Source organism: Bufo bufo, chromosome 2 (assembly GCF_905171765.1).
Source record: "Bufo bufo chromosome 2, aBufBuf1.1, whole genome shotgun sequence".
NCBI classification, from domain to species: domain Eukaryota; kingdom Metazoa; phylum Chordata; class Amphibia; order Anura; family Bufonidae; genus Bufo; species Bufo bufo.
Window position 1 is genome coordinate 23098174 of NC_053390.1, and position 26619 is coordinate 23124792.

The window sequence follows — 26619 nt, forward strand, 5'->3', positions numbered from 1 at the left end:
GACACAGCTGAGCACAGCCCAGAGGTGGGACCTGCATCATTTATCTCCTGTGGAGCCACCAGAAATCTCCATGTTGGGGCCCCTGGAATCCATGTGGTGGGGGCTCTGAGAAGCGGGGCCCCTCCAGGCTCCGGAAGTGCGGTTCTGGAGGTGACATCTGGTCTTGTTCCCTGGATGATTTCCTCTCTTCTCATAAAGGTGCCTGCAGTACTAGAAGCCTCCAGCTCCTCCAGTTCTCTCCTCTTCTCCTGAATGACCACCAAGGATGGACAGGAAGGAGATCAGCAGAAGAATATTAGACCTCACCTTGGAGATCATCTCCCTGCTGAGCGGAGAGGTAAACTTTTCTAGATTTCTCTCCTCTTTATTGTATTCTGTAACAAGTCAGACATCAGGAAGGAGAATCCATCATAGGTAGAGTCCAGGGTCCTGGAGAACGGCCTCCAGACCTTCCAAGTTACGGAGAACCTCAAGATCAGACCCCAATATGGTAAGTGCTGTGTCATGTGACCAATAGTCATGTTGTAGGACCCATGAGAAGGTAAGTAGGCACATTGTACCCAGGAGGAGAGGGCCAGAGGAGAGCACATGGCCCCTGAAGGGTTTATTACCTAAGTGTCTCTCTCCATCCACAGGAGTACACAATAGTGAAGAAGACATCGGTGGACTGTGTGACTCCCATCATCCATCTCCAGGAGTCAGGAGGGCGGAGCAGGACCCCTCACCCCATCACAGAGCCTCCCCCTCACCCCCTGACACATGAGCAGAAGATCCTGGAACTCACGTACAAGATGATGGAGCTGCTGACTGGAGAGGTGACACTGCTGGGAATGCTGGGAAATTCTCCAGTAACAGCACTGGAGGGGTCTGGGTGATGACGGTGTCATTGTGTTGTCAGGTTCCTCTAAGGTGTCAGGATGTCACTGTGTATTTCTCCATGGAGGAGTGGGAGTATATAGAAGGACACAAGGATCTGTACGAGGAGGCCATGATGGAGGAGCACCAGCCTCTTATATCACAAGGTAAGAGGTGTCATGTGCAGTGTGTGCAGTGACATGTAATGGGGGACCACCAGCCTCTTATATCACAGGGTAAGAGCCGTCATGTGCAGTGTATACACGTGTGTGCAGTGACATGTAATGGAGGAGCACTGAAAGTTAGACTCTTTACACATGACGTTAAGTCCCTGAATTTTCCTTGTAAGTCAGACATATTGATGGGCTCCATTCACCTGAAGGATCTCCGGTGGCTTCCTGCTTAAGTAATTTTCCTCCAGGAGCTGTTGGGGGATTTCTCGGTGCAGATGCCGCTTTTTGATGCAGTAGATAATTGTTGAGCTCTTCATCTCTTGCCTAACCCAGTTCCTACGGAAGATGATAGGAGGATCTGTTGTCTGTCTCTCCTTTTCCGTCATTGTCGGCAGTAATGTTGTCAGCAGTTTGTTCTTGAGTAGCTCTTCTGTGGGATCAGACCAGATAGTCTTCTCCTCCGCGCACTAGTCATTCGTGAGCCTTGTACTTTGATGTGGATTCTATCTCTTGAAATTTACCTCAAAAGCAGAGGTGTCCTCTGGTGCTGCAGAAGGCTCTTAAAAGGATTCACTCCCCCCAGCCATATATATCTGTATGCTCATTCTTAAAATGTACAGTCGTGGCCAAAAGTTTTGAGAATGACACAAATATTAGTTTTCACAAAGTTTGCTGCTAAACTGCTTTTAGATCTTTGTTTCAGTTGTTTCTGTGATGTAGTGAAATATAATTACACGCACTTCATACGTTTCAAAGGCTTTTATCGACAATTACATGACATTTATGCAAAGAGTCAGTATTAGCAGCGTTGGCCCTTCTTTTTCAGGACCTCTGCAATTCGACTGGGCATGCTCTCAATCAACTTCTGGGCCAATTCCTGACTGATAGCAACCCATTCTTTCATAATCACTTCTTGGAGTTTGTCAGAATTAGTGGGTTTTTGTTTGTCCACCAGCCTCTTGAGGATTGACCACAAGTTCTCAATGGGATTAAGATCTGGGGAGTTTCCAGGCCATGGACCCAAAATGTCAACGTTTTGGTCCCCGAGCCACTTAGTTATCACTTTTGCCTTATGGCACGGTGCTCCATCGTGCTGGAAAATGCATTGTTCTTCACCAAACTGTTGTTGGATTGTTGGAAGAAGTTGCTGTTGGAGGGTGTTTTGGTACCATTCTTTATTCATGGCTGTGTTTTTGGGCAAAATTGTGAGTGAGCCCTTGGATGAGAAGCAACCCCACACATGAATGGTCTCAGGATGCTTTACTGTTGGCATGACACAGGACTGATGGTAGCGCTCACCTTTTCTTCTCCGGACAAGCCTTTTTCCAGATGCCCCAAACAATCGGAAAGAGGCTTCATCGGAGAATATGACTTTGCCACAGTCCTCAGCAGTCCATTCACCAAACTTTCTGCAGAAGATCAATCTGTCCCTGATGTTTTTTTTTGAGAGAAGTGGCTTCTTTGCTGGCCTTCTTGACACCAGGCCATCTTCCAAAAGTCTTCACCTCACTGTGCGTGCAGATGCGCTCACACCTGCCTGCTGCCATTCCTGAGCAAGCTCTGCACTGGTGGCCCTCCGATCCCGCAGCTGAATTCTCTTTAGGAGATGATCCTGGCGCTTGCTGGACTTTCTTGGACGCCCTGAAGCCTTCTTAACAAGAATTGAACCTCTTTCCTTGAAGTTCTTGATGATCCTATAAATTGTTGATTGAGGTGCAATCTTAGTAGCCACAATATCCTTGCCTGGGAAGCCATTTTTATGCAACGCAATGATGGCTGCACGCGTTTCTTTGCAGGTCACCATGGTTAACAAAGGAAGAACATGATTTCAAGCATCACCCTCCTTTTAACATGTCAAGTCTGCCATTTTAACCTAATCAGCCTGACATAAGGATCTCCAGCCTTGTGCCCGTCAACATTCTCACCTGAGTTATCAAGACGATTACTGAAATGATCTCAGCAGGTCCTTTAATGACAGCAATGAAATGCAGTGGAAAGGTTTTTTTGGGATTAAGTTAATTTTCTCGGCAAAGAAGGACTATGCAATTCATCTGATCACTCTTCATAACATTCTGGAGTATATGCAAATTGCTATTATAAAAACCTCAGCAGCAACTTTTCAAATTTCCAATATTTATGTAATTCTCAAAACTTATGGCCACGACTGTACTATTGTGGAAAAGGAGCCATCGTCCCACTGCCCGCCATTTGCTCTCATAGACCATAGGATACTTTTGGGCCTGTGGCCTGCTAGGTGCTGAGACCTCGGCATAGGTGGTGAGAGACAGAATATTGTTATTTCCCCCTGATATATAAACCTAGAAGTGAAGGAGCTGAGAGAAGAGTCTGATCTATAGACAGATCTACAGGATGCCATGTATTCAGTCACTGTGTGCTTGTGTCTCCACAGATGGATCCAGGAGGAGAAGACCACCAGAGATATGTCCCCATCCTCTGTATTCCCAGGACTGTCCAGCGGAGAAGGTCCCGGAGACTCCTCAGGTAGATGGAGCTGAGCTTTATACACATCTATATAGGGGGGTCCTGCAGTCATAGAGGGGTCATAGATTGTGGGGGTCTCTCATGTGGATCTTTTAGATTTCCCACCTGTCTGCTGTACTGTATTGAATTGTTACAGATGACAAATCAGGGGGAAAATCTGACTGATATTAAAGTAGAGGATGAAGAAGAGAGGATGATGGGCGATCCCCCGTGTAAGAGTGAGGAGGAGGAGGACATTCCAGGAGATGTCACCACAGGTATGGAATCATGAATGGAGAAAGTGACTTCAAATTCTGCCCTTGGTGCCTTCAGGGCAGGAGGAGAATCTGATCACCGGCTGCTATGCTGCTCTTTGATTGGAGATGTCCCTATCACATCATGTAGTCTTCCCCTTATTCAGCTGACAGTGATCACTGGGGATTATGCAGGCACAGCTTTTGTGTCTGTGATATCATGATGAGTTATATGAACCTCGTGCAGGAATTACATGCCGCCAGTGACCTACATGTACTGTCATTGTGCATTGAGGCTTTGCAAAGATGTATGGATTATTTAATTTTTTTCATAATGGTTAAAAGGGTTTTGCAGTGTGAGATAGCAGCAGCAGAGGAGGAGGTACATTAAAAAGAGCTTGTCAGGTAATCCATAGGTGGGCATTATAGTATGGATTTTACTAGTAAAACCACCAGGTCCATCAGGTCTAAGAGATTGATTTAATAGTGAATGCAGTTTGTGATGAGGAATGTCATGATAGATCCTGTTACGTTAACTTATTGTATTAGTGTTATGCCCACTTGGCATATAAATGTCAAATATGTTGTCAGAAGACAGGCTTGTTGGGTTTTTCACTGGCATTTTTAGCTAGATTTGGGTAATAAAATTAGATGTAGACCAGAATCCTGAACTTTATGTTATAGAAAACTTTAAATGGCTGGAATCACACATTGAGTTATGGTGCTGCTTTTTGAACCAAAGCCAGAAGTGTCTTGAAAATACATGACTTACTATATACCTCTAGTTCCTGCTGGATACACTTCTAGCCTAATAGGAAATCTATAAATTTGTCTACTCTAGATTATTAAAAACGCCACAAATTTAATTTTTTATCTTAGCAGAAAATCCCAGTACAAATTCTGAAGGAAATTTGTTGTCACCAAATTATAAAGTAGAAGATGAAGATATGCAGCGCTCTTCAGGAGAAAATATTAATGTACATCCAGGACTTCACAATACATGTAATCATCCTAATCATGAGGAACCTTCTCTTGACCAGAAAGAGGGTGAAATGTTTCACTGTGGTAAAGAGTTCACAAAAAGATCAAGTCTTTCTACATATAAAAGAATTCGCACCGGGGAGAAGCCATACTCCTGTTCAGAATGTGGGGAGTTCTTTACAGATAAAACACATCTTGTTAGACATAAAAAATGCCACACAGGAGAGATGTTTAAGTGTTCAGAATGTGGGAAAGGCTTTAAAATCAAATCAAATCTTGTTATACATGAGAGAATTCACACAGGAGAGAAACCATATTCATGTTTAGAATGTGGGAAATGTTTTACAAATAAATTAAATCTAGTTATACATGAGAGAAATCACACAGGAGAGAAGCCATATTCATGTTCAAAATGTGGGAAATGTTTTAAAGATCAATCAGGTCTTGTTAGACATAAGAGAAGTCACACAGGAGAGAAGCCATATTCATGTTCAGAATGTGGGAAATGTTTTACACAAAAATCAGATCTTGTTAGGCATGAGAGAAGTCATACAGGAGAGAAGCCGTTTTCGTGTTCAGAATGTGGGAAATGTTTTACACAAAAAACATATCTTGTTAATCATGAGCGAAGTCACACAGGAAAGAAGCCATATTCATGTTCAGAATGTGGGAAATGTTTTACACAAAAATCTGATCTTGTTAAGCATGAGAGAAGTCACACAGGAGAGAAGCCATACATGTGTTCAGAATGTGGGAAATCTTTTACACAAAAAACTAATCTTGTTACACATCAGAGATTTCACACAGGAAAGAAGCCATATTCATGTTCAGAATGTGGGAAATGTTTTGCACAAAAATCAGATATTGTTAAGCATGAGAGAAGTCACACAGGAGAGAAGCCATATTTGTGTTCAGAATGTGGGAAATGTTTTACACGGAAATCAGAACTTGTTACCCATCAGAGATTTCACACAGGAGAGAAGCCATATTCATGTTCAGAATGTGGGAAATGTTTTACAGATACATCAGGTCTTGTTAGACATAAAAGAAGTCACACAGGAGAGAAGCCGTATTTGTGTTCAGAATGTGGGAAATGTTTTACACAAAAATCTAATCTTGTTAAACATCAGAGATTTCACATAGGAAAGAAGCCTTATTCATGTTCAGAATGTGGGAAATGTTTTGCACAAAAAACAGATCTTGTCACACATCAGAGAAGTCACGCAGGAGCAAATTTCTGAAATCAGCAGATTCCATTTGGGTACAAATAAATTCAAACCAAAGTGACAGTACTCAGATTGCCCTAATAAATTGTGGATGACATTCTGAAGTCTTGTAGGGCTTTAACGTCAAGGCAGCATTGGCAATCTTAAAGTGGCAGTGAAATATATAGATATGGATAAACAGATGGTGGCCGGTGGTAATAGGCAAACTGTTTAACAACACATTGCACTTTTAGCTTTGTTATGCTTTTTAAAATAATAAAAATCATCCAAAACATCTCTCCAATGGGGTGTATATCTGGCAGTGTTTACACTCAGGGTGGTGTCAGAAGCAATGGCTTGTTCTGAACAAGAATTTCAAGAATGCTCACTTTTTGGAGAGCAGCAGCAGTATTGTACTGAACCTGACGGACAAGGCAGGAGATGTGCAGCTGTGTAGGGGCAGTAGAAATGGGAGCAGTACAATATTAACCTGACAAAGTAGGAGATCTGCAGCTGTGCAGGGAGTAGAAGTAATAGCAGCAGGTGTAGTAGTAGTTTCAGTGGCAGATGTACAGTATAAAACATGACACACAAGGCAGGAGATTTGCGGCTATGTAGGAGTAGCAGTAGTGGCAATGGTGGCAGTAGTAAGTGCAGCGGTACAGTATGAAATCTGACAGACAAGGCAGAAGATTTGCGCCTGTGTAGGAGTAGCAGTAGTGGCATTGGTGGCAGTAGTAACTGCAGCAGTACAGTATGAAATCTGACAGACAAGGCAGGAGATTTGCGGTTGTGTTGGTGTAGCAGTTGTGGCGTTGGTGGCAGTAGTAGCTGCAGCAGTACGGTATTCCTGCGGCTCGTCTACTCTGTCTACTCAGAAGGCCATGGGGTCAGGGTAGGTGCTGAGGAAAGGGCACAGCACAGATACAACTAAACCTGGTTGTTCAGTTGGTGTCTATCAGTTTGCTGATTGCATCTGGTTGGTGCAGTGGTTGAATAATCTTCCATCATGTTCAGCAATCTGTTTTGGCTGCTGCTGCTGGATCTGGGCATGGCTGTACACATATCTGTCCCTGTGGTCTGTCGCAGTGCTTGTCCCCAACTATATTCACACTGGCTGCGGTGAGCAGTGGCAGTGCTTCTCTCCCCTATGTCTCCAGTGGCTGATTAGTTAGCGAGTGCATCGGGGAGATACATGAGCCGGCTTCCATCTTCTGTCTGCAGTGTACTAAACACTGAATTCGGGTTTCTATCAGCAGTCTGCAGCCCATAACTTCCATTCAATTTCATGGACATTCCAGAAACAGTAGGGCAGGAAATTTGGCAGTTTTTTTTTAAGCCAGACCAGATCATGCAGCTTGGGTCTTTGATATAGTGGCCAATAGGACAAGATCAGGCCACCCCCCCCCCCCCCCATTCTAAAGATAGGTGCAGATCCAAGAGGTGGACCCCACATTTCAGATATGTCTGAAATCATAATAGAACAACTCTGCTGTTTTCATTATATTGCACATAATGTTATGTAGCATCGCCCTGAAGTGTCCTCCATGAATGTTTAATAATAAAGCGTTTCATTTATGAAATAATTTTTGTTGTTTCTTTCTCTGGTTCCAAGAATGTCCTCTCTAGACCCAAGAATTTCAGCAGTTTTCACTTTTAGTTTTGGGCTACGGGGATCTTCTCAGGATGTTATTGCAGAACAATGCTGTTTTCAATTCACTAGACTGTATTATACACTAGACCTTTCGCATGTGCACCTAGTTACCGTGCTGGTTTTTGATCAAGGTAAATTCTTATAAATTTAAATTTATTTAATCTTAATAAATTATTTAATATGTTCTAATTTTCTTTTTTTTTTTTCTAGGTTACTGGATGTGCTAGTGAACCTGTACTTTCTAATATTATCTTAATTTTTTTTTTCATTAATTGTGTTAAACTGAATACTGTTTAAGAAAAAAGGTTTATTTAAATTTAAAAAATTCAAAATAATATATAAAAAAAATTGATTACATTTTTTATACAGTTTTAAAAATTTATTATATAGGTAGTAAAACATTATTAGGACAGTTAAGTAGGAACTTACGTTCTAAAACTACAAATCTTTCTTTAACCACCTCAGCCCCCCTAGCTTAAACACCCTTAATGACCAGGCCACTTTTTACACTTCTGACCTACTGTCACGAGGGTATCAAGAGCCACGTCTGACTCCGTTATACCCGGGGTCAGGAAGTCGCAGCGGGTGGCTGCGCGCTCTATATCTAAAGATCACGTTGTTTCTTAGTGATTGTTTTCTGTGTTTGCCTTGCTATCCTTTTTGTCTCACTCAGGGATCCGTAGCTTCTCCTCCTCAGCTGTTTCTTGTCTGCCACTCCCAACCTCCTTATATTCTCCCCTCACACTTCTCTAGTTGCCAGTTATAGAGCTTCCTGCCTGGACATCTATACTGACCCACTGGAGTTGTGAATCCTGGTTGTCGTTCCAGAGTGCTACCCTCCGGATCCCTGTTGGACCTCTTGTTGTCTCCTGTTGTCGCCCACCTGGGATTATATGTTGAGTCTGTATTGTCTGTCCTCCCCTTGGTGTTTTCCTTTAGAGCTAGTGGTGCGGACTAGTGTTCCCACCGCCCTGTTCACTATCTAGGGCTCAGCTCAGGGAAAGCCAGGGTTTTAGGCACGTGATCGGCGTACGGGTGAGGAACCCGTCTAGGGACGTCAGGGCAGCCAGGTGCCAGCCGCAAGGTGAGTCAGGGGTCACCACCTTCCCTCTCACTTGGGCAGGGCCTTCCTCTTTCCCTCCCTCTGTGTCACGTATGTGATAGTCACGCCGATCGTGATATTATAACTGGCCCTTACTTTTTGAGAAAATAAAAATAAAACATTTTTTTTGTTGTTTTTTTTTTTCTCTACTTAGAATCCAATATGGATCCTATTGCTGCCTTGGCAAAACAGCTTCATGGCCTGTCTTTGGAGGTGGCAGGATTGAAGGCGTCTGTCCTCCAACAACAGCAGCAACCCAAGGTTGTTCTTCCTGACAGATTTTCTGGGGGAAGGGACAAATTTGCGACGTTCCGTGAGGCCTGCAAATTATATTTTAAGTTGCGCCCTTACTCCTCAGGTAATGAAGAACAGCGGGTAGGGATTGTCATTTCCCTGCTTCAGGGGGACCCGCAATCCTGGGCGTTCTCGTTGCCCCCTGGTTCCCAGGCTCTCCGGTCAGTGGAGGGATTTTTTGGGGCTTTGGGTCTCATATATGATGACCCTGACCGAGTCGCACTGGCTGAGTCGAAGTTACGGAGACTCTTACAGGGTGATCGGTCAGCAGAGGAATATTGCTCAGAGTTCCGTAGGTGGGCTACGGATACTCAGTGGAACGACCCGGCTCTCAGGAGTCAGTTCTGCTCTGGGTTATCTGAAAGGGTTAAGGATGCACTGGCGCTGTATGAGACCCCCCTTTCCCTTGATGCTGTTATGTCCCTCTCTATCAGAATAGATAGACGTCTTAGGGAGAGATCGAAAATTCCTGAGCAATTGGTTACCCCTCCCAAGCAACAGTTAGTCTGTACTGACTTAGATGAGCCTATGCAGCTAGGCGGAACTTCTCCTCAGGTCCGTCCTCCTGAGGTTCGCCGTAGGGGGGGGCTTGTTTTTTCTGTGGGGGGAAGGGTCATTTCATTAATGTCTGTCCCTCCGTTCTCAAAAACAAAAGACCGTCGGAAAACTACTAACCCCAGGCTGTGCGGAGGATGTCAGCCGGGGGGTATACGTTTCCTCCATACGAACATCTCAATTTGTGTTACCAGCGGTTATTGTTTTTGGTGTTAAGACGGAGTCTATTTCTTTTTTTCTAGACAGTGGAGCAGGGGTAAATTTGATAGATACCCATTTTGCCCGCACTATGGGTTTGTCTCTCCGTACGCTGCAGAGACCTATTCCCGTATTCGCTATAGATTCTGCTCCTCTGTCTCAGAGAAACCTCACCCACATTGTTCATAATTTACACCTTCGGGTAGGGGACCACCATAATGAGTGTCTTTCATGTTACGTTCTGGAGGGCCTTCCCTCTCCTGTGGTATTGGGTCTTCCCTGGTTGGTAGCGCACAATCCAGTGGTGGATTGGCAGGCCAGGGAGATATTGGAGTGGAGTGAGCATTGCAGAGAGAATTGCTTAAATAACAATTGCTTAATCGCCTCCATAACTTCCCTACCTACATTTATTTCGGACTTTGAGGACGTTTTTTATGAAAAGGGTTGTCAGAAGCTACCACCTCATCGTCCTTATGATTGCCCGGTTAACCTGATTCCCGGTGCAAAATTACCCAAGTCCAGGTTGTATAATCTTTCGGGTCCCGAGAGACAAGCCATGAAAGATTATATCTCCGAGAGTCTGGCTAAGGGACACATCAGACCCTCTTCTTCACCCGTGGCTGCAGGGTTTTTCTTTGTTAAAAAGAAAGATGGGGGCCTGCGTCCTTGCCTAGATTTCCGTGAGCTAAACCGGATAACCATCCGAGACCCATACCCTCTTCCTCTCATTCCTGACCTTTTTAATCAGATTGCGGGTGCTAGGTGGTTCTCCAAACTTGATCTTAGGGGGGCCTACAATCTGATTCGTATCAAGGAAGGGGATGAGTGGAAGACAGCCTTTAACACCCCTGAGGGGCATTATGAAAATCTAGTTATGCCTTTCGGTCTGACCAATGCCCCTGCTGTCTTCCAACATTTCGTTAATGATATTTTTAGTCATCTCATCGGCAGGTTTGTAGTCATATACCTAGATGATATCTTAATTTATTCGGCTGATCTGAAAACACATGAGGTGCATGTCAGGCAAGTACTGCAGGTCCTACGGACGAATAAATTATATGCGAAAATTGAAAAATGTGTCTTCGCCGTTCAGGAAATACAGTTCCTGGGATATCTATTATCTGCTTCAGGTTTCCGTATGGATCCTGGGAAGGTCCAGGCAATTTTAGATTGGGAGCTTCCTGAGAACCTTAAAGCCCTACAACGGTTTTTGGGTTTCGCAAATTTCTATAGAAAGTTCATTAAAAATTATTCAGTGATCGTTAAACCCCTTACCGACATGACTAGGAAGGGGACTGATTTTTCTAAATGGTCTGACGCCGCTAAAAATGCATTTTCCTCTCTAAAGGAGAGGTTTACCTCGGCACCTGTTCTAATTCAACCTGATGTCTCCCAGCCTTTTATTGTTGAGGTAGATGCGTCAGAGGTGGGAGTGGGGGCTGTATTATCTCAGGGTCCGTCTCCTGGCAAATGGCGCCCTTGCGCTTTCTTTTCCAAAAAATTATCTTCTGCAGAGAAGAACTATGATGCTGGAAATAGGGAACTGTTGGCGATTAAGCTGGCGCTTGAAGAGTGGCGTCACTTCTTAGAGGGAGCAATCCACCCTGTCACGGTGATTACGGATCACAAAAACCTTCTGTACCTAGAATCGGCTAAGCGTCTCACCCCTAGACAAGCTAGGTGGTCGCTATTCTTTACCAGATTTAACTTTGTAATCACCTATCGTCCTGGGGCAAAAAATACCAAGGCAGACGCGTTATCTCGTAGTTTTCCTGGAGGGAGTAATGCTAGTGATCCGGTACCTATTTTACAAAGAGGAGTGGTTGTCTCTGCTGTACACTCTGTTCTAGAGGGAAAGGTGTTAGAGGCTCAGGGGGACGCCCCGGCCTCTTGCCCCTCAGAGAAATTGTTTGTACCGTTAAACCTGCGTCTTGAATTATTAAAAGAACATCATAATTCGGCACTTGCTGGGCACCCGGGTAGTAAAGCAACCTTGGAGCTATTATCTCGTCGTTTTTGGTGGCCAAGGTTGCGTCAGGATGTAATAGATTTCGTGTCTACTTGCTCTACTTGTGCACGCGCGAAAGTCTCTCATACACGTCCAGCAGGGTCTTTATTGCCTCTTTTTATCCCCAATAGGCCATGGACACATCTGTCTATGGATTTCATCACTGACTTACCGTTGTCTGCGGGTAAAACAGTTATTTTGGTAGTAATAGACAGGTTTAGCAAAATGGTACACTTTATTGCGCTACCCGCACTTCCTAATGCTAAAACTTGTCCTGCCAGCGAATGATCGCCGCTGGCAGGCTGGAGATCCACTCGCTTACCTTCCGATCCTGTGAACGCGCGCGCCTGTGTGCGCTCGTTCACAGGAAATCTCGCGTCTCGCGAGATGACACATAGATGCGTGACTCTGCCTGGAGCTGCCGCCTCCGGAACGCGATCCTGAATTAGGCGGTCCGGAGGCAGTTAAAAACCAAGATTTATTATTACATTTTTGTTTAAACTCCAAAAATATATTAAAAAAATTCAGAATATCACAAAAATTACTTAAATATATGATTAGTTTGATAATATATAGGTAAACTACATAGTTCACTACAGTTTAGTATAGCTATAAAATAATCGTATCAATTTAATTTCTACATTAGATTAATAATTATTAACTACAGTTTTAGCAGTTATGGTAGTGAGGGTTCTTCTGATCTAAAAAAAATTTAAGGAAAAAAAACAAAGCCTAAAAAATTTAACATCAACAGTGTCCATGTGGGAAATTAGTGTGATGCTAGTGGACTTAGTGCCCGTCTTCAAAAAGCCCACTTATTTCTAGACCCACCCATCTGACTCCCATGATCTGTGGGCGACACTCTCATGGGGGGATCTGTGGGTGAAACATATATAGTAGCATTTTATGCTATATAAGTGTTACTCACAGATCCCCATAACAGGGTCCTCCACATATCCCTGATTAGTGTACTCCACAAATCCACCATTATGACATCCTCAGTGTCCGCAAAGGGGTCAGGGACAACTGCAGCCCCTAAAAATTATGTAGTTAAAACCTAGTAGCCCAAACTTACTTAAAGAGGACCTTTTACCAGAATAAAACATCTAAACTAATTATACAGACGTGTAGAGCGGCGCCCAGGGATCCCCCTGCACTTACTGTTATACCTGGGCGCCGCTCCGTTCTTGTCACGAGGGTATCAAGAGCCACGTCTGACTCCGTTATACCCGGGGTCAGGAAGTCGCAGCGGGTGGCTGCGCGCTCTATATCTAAAGATCACGTTGTTTCTTAGTGATTGTTTTCTGTGTTTGCCTTGTTATCCTTTTTGTCTCACTCAGGGATCCGTAGCTTCTCCTCCTCAGCTGTTTCTTGTCTGCCACTCCCAACCTCCTTATATTCTCCCCTCACACTTCTCTAGTTGCCAGTTATAGAGCTTCCTGCCTGGACTTCTATACTGACCAACTGGAGTTGTGAATCCTGGTTGTCGTTCCAGAGTGCTACCCTCCGGATCCCTGTTGGGCTTCTTGTTGTCTCCTGTTGTCGCCCACCTGGGATTATATGTTGAGTCTGTATTGTTTGTCCTCCCCTTGGTGTTTTCCTTTAGAGCTAGTGGTGCGGACTAGTGTTCCCACCGCCCTGTTCACTATCTAGGGCTCAGCTCAGGGAAAGCCAGGGTTTTAGGCACGTGATCGGCGTACGGGTGAGGAACCCGTCTAGGGACGTCAGGGCAGCCAGGTGCCAGCCGCAAGGTGAGTCAAGGGTTACCACCTTCCCTCTCACTTGGGCAGGGCCTTCCTCGTTCCCTCCCTCTGTGTCACGTATGTCATAGTCACGCCGATCGTGATAGTTCTCCCGTTATAGCCTCCGGTATCTTCATAGTTAGGCTCCACCCAGGGGAACCTGCCGGCGTCTCTTTCTCCCATGCTGTAGCGCTGGCCAATTGCAGCGCTCAGCTCATAGCCTGAGAGAAAAAAAAACTCAGGCTATGAGCTGAGCGCTGCGATTGGCCAGCGCTACAGCATAGGAGAAAGAGACAGCGTCAGGTTCCCCTGGGTGGAGCCTAACTATGAAGATACCGGAGGCTATACCGGGCGAACGGAAGCGGTGCCCAGGTATAACAGTAAGTGCAGGGAGATCCCTGGGCGCCGCTCTACACGTCTGTATAGTTAGTTTAGATGTTTTATTCTGGTGAAAGGTCCTCTTTAAGTATTGATGCACAGTCTCCCTCAGAGCAAGTATTCAGTGCCTTAATGCGCCAACCGCCCCGCCTGCCTTGTTCATTCATAAAGTGGTTGGATCAGTCTGGCGGGACCTGAGGTGCATGGAGGAACTGAGAGTGCGCCTCAATTCCTGCCTGCCTGCTCGGCACACTTTATGAATGAACAAGGAAGGCGGGCGTATGAAGGCACCCAATACTTGCTCTGAGGGAGACTGTACCGCGATATTGAAGTTTCGTGCTACTAGGTTCAACATATATACTCTATAGGGGCGGCGGGGCCGCCATTCATGGCCTGTCTACACGTTTTTAACGTCCGTGAGACTGGTGCCTTACTGTCAATAGGCCGTTAAAAACCGTCCCATTGATTTCAATGGGTCCGCACGGCCGTGGAAACGGTCAGAAATAGGACAAGTCCTGTTTTTGGATGGACGCTATTCACTGGCCGCTAGACTTACATTGGTGCTAAAAATGGCCGTTTGACGGCCGTTACCTAGAGGGCCGTCACACGGCCATTTTTCACTGTCGTCTGCATAAGGCCATACTGGGCATGAATGGAGCATGCTCGGAGTCGGAGTTTGAAAACAGCTGGAGTGCTACTTTGTGGTCATGGATAGAATGGTATACAGTCAATATCCTCCAATTGTAGTACATTATGTCCAATGGTCAACTATGTTAATAATTAATATAGCAGTTAGATTAGGCATAATTGTAGGGTCTTTGTTGCATTAAGGGCCCATTCACACCACCGTATGTACGGATCCGCACCCGTCCCGCAATTTTGCGGAACAGGTGCGGACCTATTCATTTCAATGGGGCCGCAAAAGATGCGGCCCCTCAAAAAATATAGAGCATGTCCTATTCTTGTCCGCAGTTGAGGACAAGAATAGGCATTTTCTATGATAGTTGCGGCCATGTGCGTTCTGAAAATTGCGGAACGCACACGGGCCGGTATCCGTGTTTTGCAAAACCGCAATTTGCGGAACGCAAAACACATACGGTCGTCTGAATGAGGCCTAAGAAAGATAAAATTGCCCACCCTCCTAAAGAACTCTATGTAATAAATATAAATTTATGTGGTTTGAATAATGTGTATTAACGATCAAGGTACAATAGGTAAACAGTTTCTTACACTTAATAAAGTTTATAAAAATACAGTACTTTCTTGTCTTGTTTTCATTTTCTCAAACTACTCATTAGTATTATAATAGATTGGTGTACAAAACAACGAGAGTCAACTTGATATTATTAAGGTTTATTCTTTATAACCTTTAAACAGTAACAAAATTGAACAGACATAGTTCTTTTAATTAACGTTAGTCAGTTTTTTAATTATATTGCACTGGAAAGTACCTAAAAGTACTATATTTCAACTTTTTTATCCGAAAAAGCACCTACAAAAAAAAAAAAAATTCACACAAATTCTGGCCAGCGCTACAGCATGGGAGAAAGAGACGCCGGCAGGTTCCCCTGGGTGGAGCCTAACTATGAATATACCGGAGGCTATAACGGGAGAACGGAGCGGCGCCCGGGGATAATAGTAAGTGCAGGGGGATCTCTTTCACACTTGCGTTGTCCGGATCCGTCGTGTACTCTATTTGCCGGAAGTGCCCGCCGGATCCGTAACACCGCAAGTAAACTGAAAGCATTTGAAGACGGATCAGTCTTCAAAATGCGTTCAGTGTTACTATGGCAGCCAGGACGCTATTAAAGTCCTGGTTGCCATAGTAGTAGTGGGGAGCGGGGGAGCAGTATACTTACCGTCCGTGCGGCTCACGGGGCGCTCCAGAATGACATCAGAGCGCCCCATGCGCCTGGATGACGCCCTGACGTCACTCTGAAGCGCCCCGGGAGCCGCACGGGCGGTGAGTATACTGCTCCCACGCTCCCCACTACACTTTACCATGGCAAACAGGACTTTAGCGTCCTGGCAACCATGGTAACCATTCAGAAAAAGTGTAGAGAAATATTTAACTTTGTGGTAGAGAAATATTTAAAGCCACTTTCACATCTGCGTTTTCCTCTTACGTCCTAGAGCTCCGTCGGCTGTGCTCTTGGACGGAAAAAAACTGATCATGATTATCTAAATGGATAGAAATCTGTTCAGGATGCATCAGGATGTCTTCCATCCAGTCCTGGCACGTTTTTTGGACTGTGCAAAATCTGCAGCATGCTGCGGAATTTGTTCCGGCCCAAAATACTGAAGGCATGCCGGAAGGGCGGATCCAGAATTAATGCCTATTGAAGAGCATTAATCTGGATCCGTATGAAAGCTAAATGTCGTTTCGGCGCATCGCCGGATACGACGTTTAGCTTTTGTGAATGGTTACCATGGCAGCCAGGACGTTACTATACTGCAGGCTGCCATGGAAAAGCTGCGTGGAGTCGGGGAGAAGCTACTTACAATACCTGCGGCGGCGCTCCTCGATGACGTCAACAGGATTCCTACATCTCATAGAGCAATGCGCCATAGATCTGTACGGTGCATTGCTACATGAGACATAGCTACCCGGTGACGTCATCGAGTAGCACCGCCGCAGGGATGGTAAGTAGATTCTCCCCGCAGCTTTTCCATGGCAGTCGGGACTATAGGAGCGTCCTGGCTGCCTTGGTAACATTGAAATCATATTGAAGACTTATCAGTCTTCATATGCTTTTAGGTCAGTTGCGTTGTGACTGATCCGGCGGCATGTCCGGCAACGAACGCGCCCAACGCAGATGTGAAAGGGCCCTAACTTGATTTGTAAAGCTGATTTGAATAACAAAGAAAACATAACTACTCCAATGCCATAAATTCTGCCGGTCTGTCTTGGGCAAACTTAAAACCCATATACTCAAGATCAGGGTCTGGAAAGGCACTTCGAACTTTATCAACTACACAGGCAGGGATTGGTCTTCTATTGCCTACACCTAGGTAACCGTGTACCCATGCAGTAAACGTTTGATACGCTGTTTTGCGGCGTTGTCTGTGTGAAAAAAAAATTTAATTACTAGTAAATAATTGCAGTGGTACGAGAGAACAGTTGTGGATCAAGCTATACCAGTACCCAAAATAGCTGATAGTGGAGGACTATTTATTAGTACTATATACCTGTTCATGTCCTTCTGTGCAGGTGGTAATCTTACTTCACCTATGGTTCTCAAAACAACATTGACGGTATCCTCCCGTTGACAGAAAATATGGAAAAACTCATGCCTAATGATGCAATTAGAATCCATTATGAATTCCTGGGCATTGTCAACCTCGTAACAGCAAATACACTCTATGTTTGTTTGCATTTCAGGACAATTAGTACAGGTGCACCAATTCCGATTTCCAATTCGATTTTCCTGTTCTTCATCTCTAGGAAAAACATTATACTGTGTGTTTTCTGAAAGTAGTGGATTACTCCGAAAGCTTTCAGTGTCTTGCAACTGTCATGCACAATATTTAATCCTTAACTGAGCCATCAGAATGTTCATCTGTCGGATTTAAAAAAAAAAAAAATTTTTTTTTTGAATTTCTGTGTACTACATCAACATATCTGGACAACAAAGAATTTTTTGGGGGTTAAGCTTAGGAGATGAAATACATAGTTTTATTTTTGTTGGTTCCGTAACAAAAGGGTAAAATGTATTATTTAACGTATGCCGACTGTTGGCAATGGCATCGTCTGGAATGCGTCTGCTCAGGACAAGAAATCAAAAGTACCGCAATGCGCAAGTCACGGCCAAGAAAGGCAAATAGCAGTGGCTTGCTGTCAGACACAGGAGGAGGAATTAATTCAACACAAGATAATGGCATGCATGGGCATAGTCAAGGAACTATGCAAAAAAAAGGGGGTCAGTCAGCACCGTCCCTGTATGCAGGTGCACGTAGCCGTGTCAAATTATACATACAAACAAAAAAGTGCAACAGCACTATGCAACCAGCACTCTACCTAGAAGTTAACAGAGGCATCTGTGTACGTTTTTGATCAAAAAGTAATTAAGCCAATCGCCGCGCCAAGGCCGCCTCTATGAGTGGTCCTAACACTAAATTCTACCTGTTATGGGCCATGACAGCCACATAAAATCCAGGGAGTGCAGGCCAAGCATACATGTCGGTTCCACCTTGCTTACTAATATTTTTTGGTGCCATAACTGCACCCAAGATGTAACCGACATGTATGCTTGGCCTGCACGCCCTGGATTTTGTGTGTAGCCGGTATAGTGGTGCAGACTCCGGTGAGCTTGAGTTTAGCATCGCTCCCGCCTCCTGCCTTCATCAAGTCGGCGGAACAGGCCTGAGGGACAGGAGGCCCATGGAGGATGGAGCGATGGTAAAGTTCATGCTTTACATGAATTTTGTATATGAGCAGCGGGGCCGGTGTATGAGAGCAGAGTCAGACTGCACCGGCCGCCGCAAGCGTCCCCGCCCCCTCACACTGCAGTGTTGGGACACTGGATGGCACTAATGTGGATCTGTGGATGGCCCTAATGTGGGGCTGTGGATGGCACTGTAATGGGGGATATGTGGATGACACATACATAGCATAAGATGCTATATATGTGTCCTCCACAAATCCCCCCATAACAGTGTGTCCTCCACAAATCCCCCCATAACAGTGCGTCATCCACAGATCCCCCCATAACAGTGCGTCCTCCACAGATCCCCCCATAACAGTGCGTCCTCCACAGATCCCCCATAACAATGTCATCCACAGATCCCCCATAACAATGTGACATCCACAGATCCCCCATAACAGTGTCATCCACAGATCCCCCATAACAGTGTCATCCACAGATCCCCCATAACAGTGTCATCCACAGATCCCCCATAACAGTGTCATCCACAGATCCCCCATAACAGTGTCATCCACAGATCCCCCATAACAGTGCGTCCTCCACAGATCCCCCATAACAATGTCATCCACAGATCCCCCATAACAGCGCCATCCACAGATCCCCCATAACAGTGTCATCCACAGATCCCCCATAACAATGTCATCCACAGATCCCCCATAACAGTGTCATCCACAGATCCCCCATAACAGTGCGTCCTCCACAGATCCCCCATAACAATGTCATCCACAGATCCCCCATAACAGCGCCATCCACAGATCCCCCATAACAGCGCCATCCACAGATCCCCCATAACAGTGTCATCCACAGATCCCCCATAACAATGTCATCCACAGATCCCCCATAACAGTGTCATCCACAGATCCCCCATAAAGTGTGTTGTTACGAAATTTACATTTAATTTATTTAAATTTACACAAATGCCCCATCTACTCTCGGTCCGGCCACCGGGTCCAATTTATGAACCCATTGCGGCACACAAGCCAAAAAGTTTGGCCACCCCTGGTCTATAATGTCTAGATGTGTTGACTGTCTGCTATTTACATTAAAGAATTCCAACTCAAAAATGTGCGGGCTAATTGCCTCTGGATCATCACAGCTTTCAGTTGCAATCTGTTCATTTATTGACTGACTTGTAGCTGGTGAAGGAACAATGTTTGTATAAGTTTCAATTGTTTGTTCCGCTTCGTCTTGGTTTTCAAACAAGTTCTAGTAATTGAAGTTGATAAAAAATGAATAATGTATAAACCTGAGTACATTGATAATTACACAATAATTCTAATTCATAAACTTACCACTAGATTTAGCGAATCATCATCGATGTAACAGCCTAATACTGTATAGTTAGTAGACACAACAATGCTAGAATCATCTGTCGATATTTGTAACACTACCTCACCGTTGTCAGAAACCATCATTTGTTTGACAGTCAAAAAAAAAAAAAAACATTAATATTTTTCTAAGATACCGGTACTATCGGATACCTTGATGAAATTTTATTAACTAATTTTCTGAATAAATTCCCTCTAATTGATATTGTTCAAGTTGTTCTAATCCAGAAACGATATTACCATTTGTGTCATTTTGCGGTACATCCTATAACAAAATATAAAAAAAAAAATTGAAAACATTAAAATAAATATTTAGAGCTAAAAAGTGTTAGATTAATAATTTATTATTCTATTTATAAAGATGCTGTCAAACAAAGTCAAGGTATAAAAGAATTCAGTGAATAGACATTATTATTGTCTATATTTTATTGGTATTGGGTCCTATTTTGAAAATCCATAGAATAAATGTAATTTAGAAAGGAATATATAGAAAAACTTTTGTTTATTATATAAGTGCAGTGCGTTTTTTAGACTGCAAAGTTACACTGTAAACTTACCATTTCATTTGTGAGAGTGTCTCGTAAAATTAGAGTTGAACGTAGGGCGATTTAAATATTAATTTCATGCCTGTAAAAAAAAAAAATAAGGTTGGCTAATGGTGCAATAATCTTTAAAACATAATTAGAAAATAAAATTTTTAAAAAAATTATAAATTAAGATGCAAAATAACTATAAGTGCTATTGTGTGTGTAATTGAGCCAGCCTGCAAACCCCTAAAGAGCTGGTGTGCCCACAGAGTTACAACCACAGATATATATGAGGTCTATATATATATATACACACTCAATCTCAAACCCCCCAACCAACCTAAAAAAGAAGAGTGGCCCTCGGTGATATATACCTCATTATATCTGTGTCTATTCAATAACACACCCCCAATAAAAGCAGAGTGGACCCCACAGATATATATATATGTCTCATTATATCTGTCTCTATTCAATAAAACCCCCAGCCCCCTTCTATATATTAATATATATATATATAAATTTCTATCTCTATTTTTTTTTTTTCCCCCCCCCCCCCCCTCATTAAGAGTGGTCATATATCTATATCTCTGTCTTTTAAATGACCCCCCACACACCCAAAAAAAAAAAAAAATTAAGAGTGGCCCCCAATGATAGATCTATCTATCTTTCTTTTCATTCCCCCACCCCAATAATATATATATATAATCTGTTATTTCAATACACTCCCCAAACAACAACAAATAAAAATTGCCCCCAATGATAGATAGATCTATCTCTGTCTTCTCTATAGCCAGGAATTCCCCCCCTCCCCCAATAAAACAAGAGTGGCACCCATATATATCTCTCTCTACCTATGTCATTATATCTATGGGTTTTCAACCATCCCAACAAAGTAGGTTGGCCACCCACCTCTAATGTATTGCAAGAGGTACATATATATATATATTGTTTTTTTTAAAATATATTTTCCCTTTAGAATAACTAAAAAATATAGTCAAATAGTGGCCCCCAAAGGTGGTTTCAAATAGATAAGTTGCCAAAGAAAGGAGCCCCCAGGAGTTAGGTTTGCCGGTCTGAAGCTTCTAAACTTACCTGTCAACACTGCGCACCCTCCGGACAGCTGATCGCTGAGACGGCTGCTCGGCTCTCCTCTTCTTCTCCTGTGCTCCCTGTGGCTGGCGCGCCGCCTCCTTCCTGCTGATTTCGCGCCGTTCAGCCGGCGCATACGCAGTAGGTATTGCAATGCCCTACCAGGAGCGGGCATCGCATTGCGCATGCGCCCGCTACGAATTTGACCGCGCAGCCGTAGTGGAAAAGGACAGAGGAGGGAAGTAAACGGGCGGGCAGAGGCACGCGGACGGCGGCGTTATCAGCCGTTGAGGAGGTGCTGCCTGGGGCTCGGAGGATTGAGACGCCGCCCCGGGCACTTGAGAGGGCGCATTTACAGAATCTTAAAAGTACATTTTCATCTAAAAGAAAACTCTGTTAGATACAACAAAGGTACCGTTTGTAAGTTCTGGGTGGCACATATAACGCTATTTGATCGGTCGAATATGCATCAAATGTGGTGACAGACTCCCTTTAAAAGCCCCTTCAATTTAAAATGTACTGTGAGAGCTAAAGGACCTGTGATGATATCACTGTCATGTGATTAGTGACTCACCAACCTAGTCCCGCCCCCTGCACTGATCACATGATGGTGACATCATCCCAAGTCCTTTATCACCTCCTCTCCCCACTGCTCAGCCCCGCCCCCTGCACGGATCACATGACAGTGACGTCACGCCAGGTCCTTCAGCTCTGGCAGTGCAGCAGATACTGGGCAGGTCCTGGTCGGTAGTCAGGGCTCTTGTTCTCTCTGGTATCAGCCATTCCTCCAGCCTGCAGGTAAGATGAGCTGTGAGGAGACAGTGTGGTGGAGAGCTCAGACATGTCACCTCTGGAGATTCTCCTCCATTACACACAAGGAATCCTTCTCCTCTCCTCAGCTTAGTATGATGGGGGGAGGAGTAGTGGGAATATGATGGGAGTAGTAGTAGTGGGGGTTGTCACCATTCATTGCTGGATGAGAGAATCTGCTCCATGTGAATGAGGTTTTCACCACCAGGAGCTTAGACACACACTGCACTGCCAGGAGCTTAGATACACCCGGAGCTCAGGCTTTTCCCGTCAGTGCAGCTTTATGAGGGTCTGAGTTTTGCGGGATGAGTTGTACTTTTTCTCGGCCTCATTATCGGGGACATGGGACTCACTGATTAACCTTTATTCCTGTTTTTTTGTAGACGTCATGAAGAAAACCAGCAATACGAGCCTTCTCCTGAATGAGCCACCAAGGATGGACAGGAAGGACATCAGCAGAAGAATATTAGACCTCACCTTGGAGATCATCTCCCTGCTGAGCGGAGAGGTAAACTTTTCTAGATTTCTCTCCTCTTTATTGTATTCTGTAACAAGTCAGACATCGGGAAGGAGAATCCATCATAGGAAGTGATAGGAAGAGTCCAGGGTCCTGGAGAACGGCCTCCAGACCTTCCAAGTGACGGAGAACCTGAAGATCAGCCCCCAATATGGTGAGTCCTGTGTCATGTGACCAATAGTCATGTTGTAGGACCCATGAGAAGGTAAGTAGGCACGTTGTACCAGGAGGAAAGGGCCGGAGGAGAGCACATGGCCCCTGAAGGGTTTATACCCTAAGTGTCTCTCTCCATCCACAGGAGTACACAATAGTGAAGAAGACATCGGGGGACTGTGTGACTCCCATCATCCATCTCCAGGAGTCAGGAGGGCGGAGCAGGACCCCTCCCCCCATCACAGAGCCTCCCCCTCACCCCCTGATACATGAGCAGAAGATCCTAGAACTCACCCACAAGATGATGGAGCTGCTGACTGGAGAGGTGACACTGCTGGGAATGCTGGGAAATTCTCCAGTAACAGCACTGGAGGGGTCTGGATGATGACGGTGTCATTGTGTTGTCAGGTTCCTATAAGGTGTCAGGATGTCACTGTCTATTTCTCCATGGAGGAGTGGGAGTATATAGAAGGACACAAGGATCTGTACAAGGAGGCCATGATGGAGGAGCACCAGCCTCTTATATCACAAGGTAAGAGCCGTCATGTGCAGCGTATACACGTGTGTGCAGTGACATGTAATGGAGGAGCACCAGCCTCTTATATCACAAGGTAAGAGCCGTCATGTGCAGTGTATACACGTGTGTGCAGTGACATGTAATGGAGGAGCACCAGCCTCTTATATTACAAGGTAAGACCCGTCATGTGCAGTGTATACACGTGTGTGCAGTGACATGTAATGGAGGAGCACCAGCCTCTTATATCACAAGGTAAGAGCCGTCATGTGCAGTGTATACACGTGTGTGCAGTGACATGTAATGGAGGAGCACCAGCCTCTTATATCACAAGGTAAGAGCCGTCATGTGCAGTGTATACACGTGTGTGCAGTGACATGTAATGGAGGAGCACCAGCCTCTTATATCACAAGGTAAGAGCCGTCATGTGCAGTGTATACACGTGTGTGCAGTGACATGTAATGGAGGAGCACCAGCCTCTTATATCACAAGGTAAGAGCCGTCATGTGCAGTGTATACACGTGTGTGCAGTGACATGTAATGGAGGAGCACCAGCCTCTTATATCACAAGGTAAGACCTGTCATGTGCAGTGTATACACGTGTGTGCAGTGACATGTAATGGAGGAGCACCAGCCTCTTATATCACAGGGTAAGAGCCGTCATGTGCAGTGTATACACGTGTGTGCAGTGATGTGTAATGGAGGAGCACCAGCCTCTTATATCACAGGGTAAGAGCCGTCATGTGCAGTGTATACACGTGTGTGCAGTGATGTGTAATGGAGGAGCACCAGCCTCTTATATCACAAGGTAAGAGCCGTCATGTGCAGTGTATACACGTCTGTGCAGTGACATGTAATGGAGGAGCACCAGTCTCTTATATCACAAGGTAAGGCCCTTTATGTGCAGTGTATACACGTGTGTGCAGTGACATGTAATGGAGGAGCACCAGCCTCTTATATCACAAGGTAAGAGCCGTCATGTGCAGTGTATACACGTGTGTGCAGTGACATGTAATGGAGGAGCACCAGCCTCTTATATCACAAGGTAAGACCCGTCATGTGCAGTGTGTACATGTGTGTGCAGTGACATGTAATGGAGGAGCACCAGCCTCTTATATCACAAGGTAAGAGCCGTCATGTGCAGTGTATACACGTGTGTGCAGTGACATGTAATGGAGGAGCACCAGCCTCTTATATCACAAGGTAAGACCCGTCATGTGCAGTGTGTACATGTGTGTGCAGTGACATGTAATGGAGGAGCACCAGCCTCTTATATCACAAGGTAAGAGCCGTCATGTGCAGTGTATACACGTGTGTGCAGTGACATGTAATGGAGGAGCACCAGCCTCTTATATCACAAGGTAAGAGCCGTCATGTGCAGTGTATACACGTGTGTGCAGTGACATGTAATGGAGGACCACCAAAGGTTAGACTCTTTACACATGACGTTAAGTCCCTGAATTTTCCTTGTAAGTCAGACATATTGATGGGTTCCATTCACCTGAAGGATCTCCGGTGGCTTCCTGCTAAAGTAATTCTTCTCCAGGAGCTGTTGGGTGATGGTCTCGGTGCAGATGCCCCTTTTTGATGCAGTAGATGATTGTTGAGCTCTTCATCTCTTGCCTAACCCAGTTCCTACGGAAGATGATAGGAGGATCTGTCGTCTGTCTCTCCTTTTCCATCATTGTCGGCAGTAATGTTGTCAGCAGTTTGTTCTTCAGTAGCTCTTCTGTGGGATCAGACCAGATAGTCTTCTCCTCCGCGCACTAGTCATTAGTGAGCCTTGTACTTTGATGTGGATTCTATCTTTTGAAATTTACCTCAAAAGCAGAGGTGTCCTCTGGTGCTGTAGAAGGCTCATAAAAGGATTCACTCCCCCCAGCCATATATACCTGTATGCTCATCCTCAAAATGTACTATTGTGGAAAAGCAGCCATCATCCCACTGCCCGTAATTTGCTCTCATAGACCAGAGGATACTTTGGGCCTGTGGCCTGCTAGGTGCTGAGACCTCGGCATAGGTGGTGACAGAGAGAATATTGTTATTTCCCCCCATATATAAACCTAGAAGTGAAGGAGCTGAGAGAAGAGTCTGATCTATAGACAGATCTACAGGAGGCCATGTATTCAGTCACTGTGTGCTTGTGTCTCCACAGATGGATCCAGGAGGAGAAATCCACCAGAGAGATGTCCCCGTCCTCTGTATTCCCAGGACTGTCCAGAGGAGAAGGTCCTGGAGAACCCTCAGGTAGATGGAGCTGAGCCCTATGCACATCTATATAGGGGGGTCCTGCAGTCATAGAGGGGTCATAGATTGTGGGGTCTCTCATGTGTATCTGTTAGATTTCCCACCTGTCCGCTGTATTGTACTGAATTGTTACAGATGACAAATCAGGGGGAAGATCTGACTATTATTAAAGTAGAGGATGAAGAAGAGAGGATGATGGGCGATCCCCCGTGTAAGAGTGAGGAGGAGGACATTCCAGGAGATGTCACCACAGGTATGGAATCATGAATGGAGAAAGTGACTTCAGATTCTGCCCTTGGTGCCTTCAGGGCAGGAGGAGAATCTGATCACCGGCTGCTGCGCTGCTCTTTGATTGGAGATGTCCCCATCACATCATGTAGTGTTTCCTCTTATCCAGCTGACAGTGATCACTGGGGATTATGCAGGCACAGCTTTTGTGTCTGTGATATCATGATGAGTTATATGTACCTCGTGCAGGAATTACATGCCGCCAGTGACCTTCATGTACTGATTGTGCATTGAGGCTTTGCAAAGATGTATGGATTATTAAAAAAAAATTCATAATGGTTAAAATGGTTTTGCAGTGTGAGATATCAGCAGCAGAGGAGGAGGTACATTAAAAAGAGCTTGTCAGGTAATCCATAGGTGGGCATTATAGTATAGATTTTACTAGTAAAACCACCATGTCCATCAGGTCTAAGAGATTGATTTAATAATGAATGCAGTTTGTGATGAGGAATGTCGTGATAGATCCTGTTACGTTAACTTATTGTATTAGTGTGATGCCCACTTGGCATAGAAATGTCAAATATGTTGTCAGAAGACAGGCTTGTTGGGTTTTTCACGATTTTTAGCTAGATTTGGGTAATAAAATTAGATGTAGACCAGAATCCTGAACTTTGTGTTATAGAAAACTTTAAATGGCTGGAATCACACATTCAGTTTTGATGCTGCTTTTTGAACCAAAGCCAGAAGTGTCTTGAAAATACATGACTTACTATATACCTCTAGTTCCTGCTGGATACACTTCTAGCCTAATAGGAAATCTATAAATGTGTCTACTCTAGATTATTAAAAATGCCACAAATATTATTTTTTTTATTTTAGCAGAAAATCCCAGTACAAATTCT

At 44.6% G+C, this 26619-nt stretch overlaps 1 protein-coding gene and 2 long non-coding RNA genes across 4 annotated transcripts in view; all 3 read left to right on the plus strand.

Moving 5' to 3' along the window:
• LOC120990661 (zinc finger protein 585A-like) overlaps window positions 1-26619 on the plus strand; it is a 93995-nt gene that overhangs the window by 23633 nt on the left and 43743 nt on the right. Inside the window, exon 3 of the mRNA XM_040419573.1 lies at window positions 3439-3530. Coding sequence (XP_040275507.1) covers window positions 3439-3530 — 92 coding nt within the window. The remainder of the gene's footprint in view (window positions 1-3438; window positions 3531-26619) is intronic.
• Window positions 969-25651, plus strand: LOC120991213. 2 transcript variants are annotated; one of them, XR_005776566.1, is made up of 3 exons: window positions 969-1022; window positions 3439-3530; window positions 25625-25651. It is a non-coding gene; the product is annotated as an uncharacterized LOC120991213 (long non-coding RNA). The 2 variants fall into 2 exon arrangements; XR_005776565.1 differs by lacking the exon at window positions 25625-25651 and adding an exon at window positions 3667-3718.
• LOC120991195 lies at window positions 13462-19872 on the plus strand. Its single transcript, XR_005776548.1, has 3 exons — window positions 13462-13608; window positions 15274-15278; window positions 19861-19872. It is a non-coding gene; the product is annotated as an uncharacterized LOC120991195 (long non-coding RNA).